Below are 3836 nucleotides of genomic sequence, written 5' to 3'. Positions count from 1 at the left end.
ATCTAGTGCCTGTTACAATTTATTTTTTGAAATCGAATCACTATCTCTACTTTTAAGTTCTCCCTTTTTTAAGAAATGTATTTCTTCTTCCTCGCCTTTAATAACCATAGTTACAGTGAGTCTAGCTGGCCCACTAGCCCTTATCGTATCATTAATAGCATTCCAAATCAAATTTCCATTGCCAAATATTGCTTCATCTTCATTTGCTTCTCCTTCTTCACCTATTTCTTCTACCAATCACTCATTATAATCATCAATATTAATAAGGAGAATGAGATCAATTAAACTCTTTGATGGCCGAGCTTGATTCTCTTCCTAGAATGAATATATATTATAATTTTAAAAAATATAGATTGTTTCATGTTGAGCTCACAATCTTGCACAAATATATTATAATTTACTTGCTTAAATGTACTTTTTCTTATGTAGCTAGGTGAACAAGAACATCAAAGAAGCCCCATAAATGCTAACTAGGTTGCTACCCTAGTTAGCACCTAGAGGGCTACTAATCACACATTTTCGAAACATTTATACAAACAGACGTTACCTCTTTTTTCTTTTTCTTCTGTGTCTATTGGGTATTGAAGATTTTCTCACTTCTGCCATGTTTGCTGGTATACTTAAAAATTACAAAAGATAATGTTACGATAAATTGTAATCAATTTTAGAAAAAGCAAAAGGATTTAAAATATTCTTAAGAAAAAGGACTATCTGTACTTAAATTTGCTCCAAAAATAAACTGAACATAATATATACCACATCACAAAAAATGAGATGTAATTGCGTTAAATGGAGAGAAAATTTGTCTTCCATAATGATTTGATAATATTCAAACATGATTGTCTTCTAGTTATCAAATATAAAAGAAAATTCTAATATACCTGCCATTAAATTTAAATTCAAAAAATAGATGAATTGAACGAAACTAAAAAAGATTCAACAATTTATAAGAATAATCTAATTATTTCTAAAACAATCGTTTTAATTCAATCAACAAATTCAGTAAATTATTCGTTGAAAAAAATAAAGGATCTTAATGCTAAAAAACAGTTATAAAAAAATTGAAAAAAAAGAGGCTTGTAATTTCAGAGACTTATAATATTCGTTCGAAACAAAAACAACTTATTATAGTAAAAGTACCTTGCAAGAAAAGAATAGAAAGAAAGAATAATAATAGTAAACTTGTCATTTTTTAATGGTAAAGCTTAGTAATCTTGTACACGAGTTCGAAAAAAAAGACCATTGCTTCAGTGTTCACATGAGTTGTCTACATTTTTTTAATATGTAAAAAGAATTAATTATCTATCTTAGTGTTTGGACTTTGTTGCCTCAAAAACAAGAAAAGAACTTCCAAAATCCATTGTTGTCTTGGCTGCAAGTGTGAGAGAGAGATCATGGAGGATTCTGCCACGACTGGTCATCACAACGAAAGAAAAAGAAGCTGTGACAACAATGCTTTTGCCAAGTTTGTTCCCTTTTCTCCACCATTAGAACACGACACCGAATCAATCGAGGCTAAATTTGGTGGTCACCATGACCATGGCCAAAAGAGACTCAAACCAAATTCTCAAGCTCCTTTATTAGAAACCACCACCAACTTCTCCCCCTCTTCTCATCTTCCTAACCAAAACATTGACACAAAGGAAACACCAGATTTTCCATCTCCATCAACTTCCTTTAAGCATTCAGATAATGTTGGACCATCACCTCAATCCATTGGTAGCAAGTCATCACACATTGAGTATGTGGAGAATGATGGGAAAATCAGCAAAACAGTCTCAGATAGTGAGTTCCAACACCTACTTTTTCTCTTTATTTGAAACATTAATAGGTATCATATAACATCATAGACACCCCATTTTTCTCTTTATATAAAATATTTTAGGTACTTTTCAATCAAAATTAGAGTTAGTTTTATCTAGGTAGTAACCTTAAATGCTCACCTTTATTGTGCAAGTTATTGAGCTAAAATTCTAATTTTAAATTGAAGAACAACACCAAAAACATGCTAAGGTTGGCCTAATAGTGAGAAGTTTGGGTAGTTTACATGAAGTTTTAGGTTTTAACTTTACTGTTATCATTATACACAAAAAATACCCTAGGAACTATTTTTTGTTTTTTGGAAGGCAATACCTTAGGAACTTCAACTAAATTTTGTCTTAATAGATATCATACACCACCGCTCCATCATTAATTTATTCTTGCATTTGCTGTGCAGGTTGTAATTGGAAAGAAGATCAGAATCAGAGTGAGCTAGAATCAATGATATCTATGGCAGCTGAGGAACTATCCAGGAGGCCTAAAACCGGGGGCATCTACAAAGAAATTGCGAATCAACGCGAGTGCACCGTGAAACGTTTGAAAGATTTGTCAAACAAAGAGCCTACAATAGATGTTGGACTTGAGATGGCTGATGCAGCACATCTTTTGAAACTTATGAGCTTCTCAAGCAATGAGATCGAGATGGCAGGGCAAAAGGGTCACAAAGGAGCTAAGTTGTTGCTTCAAGCAGAGATCCTACGCAAGAAAGGACAAGAACTCATTGCGGAGTGCCAGAACTTGCTGCAAAATGCATTATAACTTGTGGTATTTGGATGAGAAGCATTGGTTCTATGTTGTTGACGAGAAGGTTACAGGTTCATGGCTTAGTTCAGATCTCTCTGCCATCAAACTAGGCATTTCTGCATTTTGGTAGAGTTGAAACAATTTTAGGTATATTTTGCATTGGATAAAAAATTGTATACTGAATTTTAGTCCTAACTCACTTTTAGAACAAAAGTATCCAAATATTAATCATTTCCCTATAAAATCAATTTTAACCATACGGAATTCTGCAAAATCAATTTTCAAAACATGTATGTACAAACACACACTACATTTTTCTTCTGTGTTTATTAGGTATTGAAGATTTTCGCACTTCTGCCATGGTTACTGGTGTACTTGAAAATTACAAAAAATAATAATGTTACAATAAAATGTAATCAATTTAAGCAAAATAAAAGGATTTTAAATATAATAAAGAAGAAGATTTAACGGTACTTAAGTTTGCTCCAATAACTGAAACTTAATGCAATACAACCCCACAAAATATAGCAACTGAGTGTGAAAGCTGATATGAAAGAATCGCTCAGTCTACATGACTGTACAAGCCAATTTGGCCAACAAGTATTGTCGTTGAAACTTTTCATGACACTATCTTCGGTCTATCTTTATGCATGTGCTAACCAATTGCTACAGCACTAACACTATTTGCACAAAACCAAACTCAATAATTGTATATTATTAAAACAATTTTCTGGCTAGAAACGTGTAAACAATTGCAATGATTTTTCCCTGCATATTTTCTTCTCTAGTCTTAACCCGGGTATGGATAGCGGTGGGTTACTCATAGGAATTGAAGAATAATGTGGTCCAACCATAGTAAATTACAAGTAACAGTGTACTACCCACAGGGATTGGAGATTGTTATTGCAATAACTCGTGAAGCTATCAAATCACCTTTTTTAAGTTTCCTAATTTGTAGACAATAAAGAGTCAAATAATTTGTTAGAATTAGAATATTTGATTCCCTTTTTTTTTGCATCTGGTTTGCCAATCAATAGCAGATTTTACGGGATTCTGGTTTTTTTATTGTTGTAGAAATGCATGTTATGTTATTCAATAAAAAAATATAACCTTCTGCAGTTTAGTATCTTTCTTTTGTTCTTGCTACAACCCTATACATCTTTCTAAATAACCAACAAATTGGTAATCAAAGCAAACTTCTTACGGGACCTGAACCATGGATACTGAGGCAAGCTTTTCACAGGTTGTTCTTCCTGTGTTTAATGGAGAGA

At 32.6% G+C, this 3836-nt stretch overlaps 1 protein-coding gene across 1 annotated transcript; it reads left to right on the top strand.

Annotated features, from left to right (window-relative positions):
• Nucleotides 1-1271: 1271 nt before the first annotated feature.
• On the top strand, nt 1272-2829 carry LOC114419235. The gene is made up of 2 exons (XM_028384872.1): nt 1272-1785; nt 2219-2829. Exons 1-2 carry the CDS (start codon nt 1395-1397, stop codon nt 2578-2580), a joined length of 753 nt encoding a protein of 250 aa, XP_028240673.1. The 5' UTR covers nt 1272-1394; the 3' UTR covers nt 2581-2829.
• The last annotated feature ends 1007 nt before the right edge of the window (nt 2830-3836 follow it).

Source organism: Glycine soja, chromosome 7 (genome assembly GCF_004193775.1).
Source record: "Glycine soja cultivar W05 chromosome 7, ASM419377v2, whole genome shotgun sequence".
NCBI lineage: Eukaryota > Viridiplantae > Streptophyta > Magnoliopsida > Fabales > Fabaceae > Glycine > Glycine soja.
The sequence above is the reverse complement of the archived record's forward strand: the minus strand, read 5'-3'. Positions and strand labels throughout refer to the sequence as shown.

Excerpts from the sequence above, each read along its gene's own strand:
- LOC114419235 (XM_028384872.1), top strand. The coding sequence starts at position 1,395 with ATGGAGGATTCTGCCACGACTGGTCATCACAACGAAAGAAAAAGAAGC. Across the intron at positions 1,786-2,218 it reads CAGCAAAACAGTCTCAGATA|GTTGTAATTGGAAAGAAGAT; the intron begins GTGAGTTCCAAC and ends TTTGCTGTGCAG.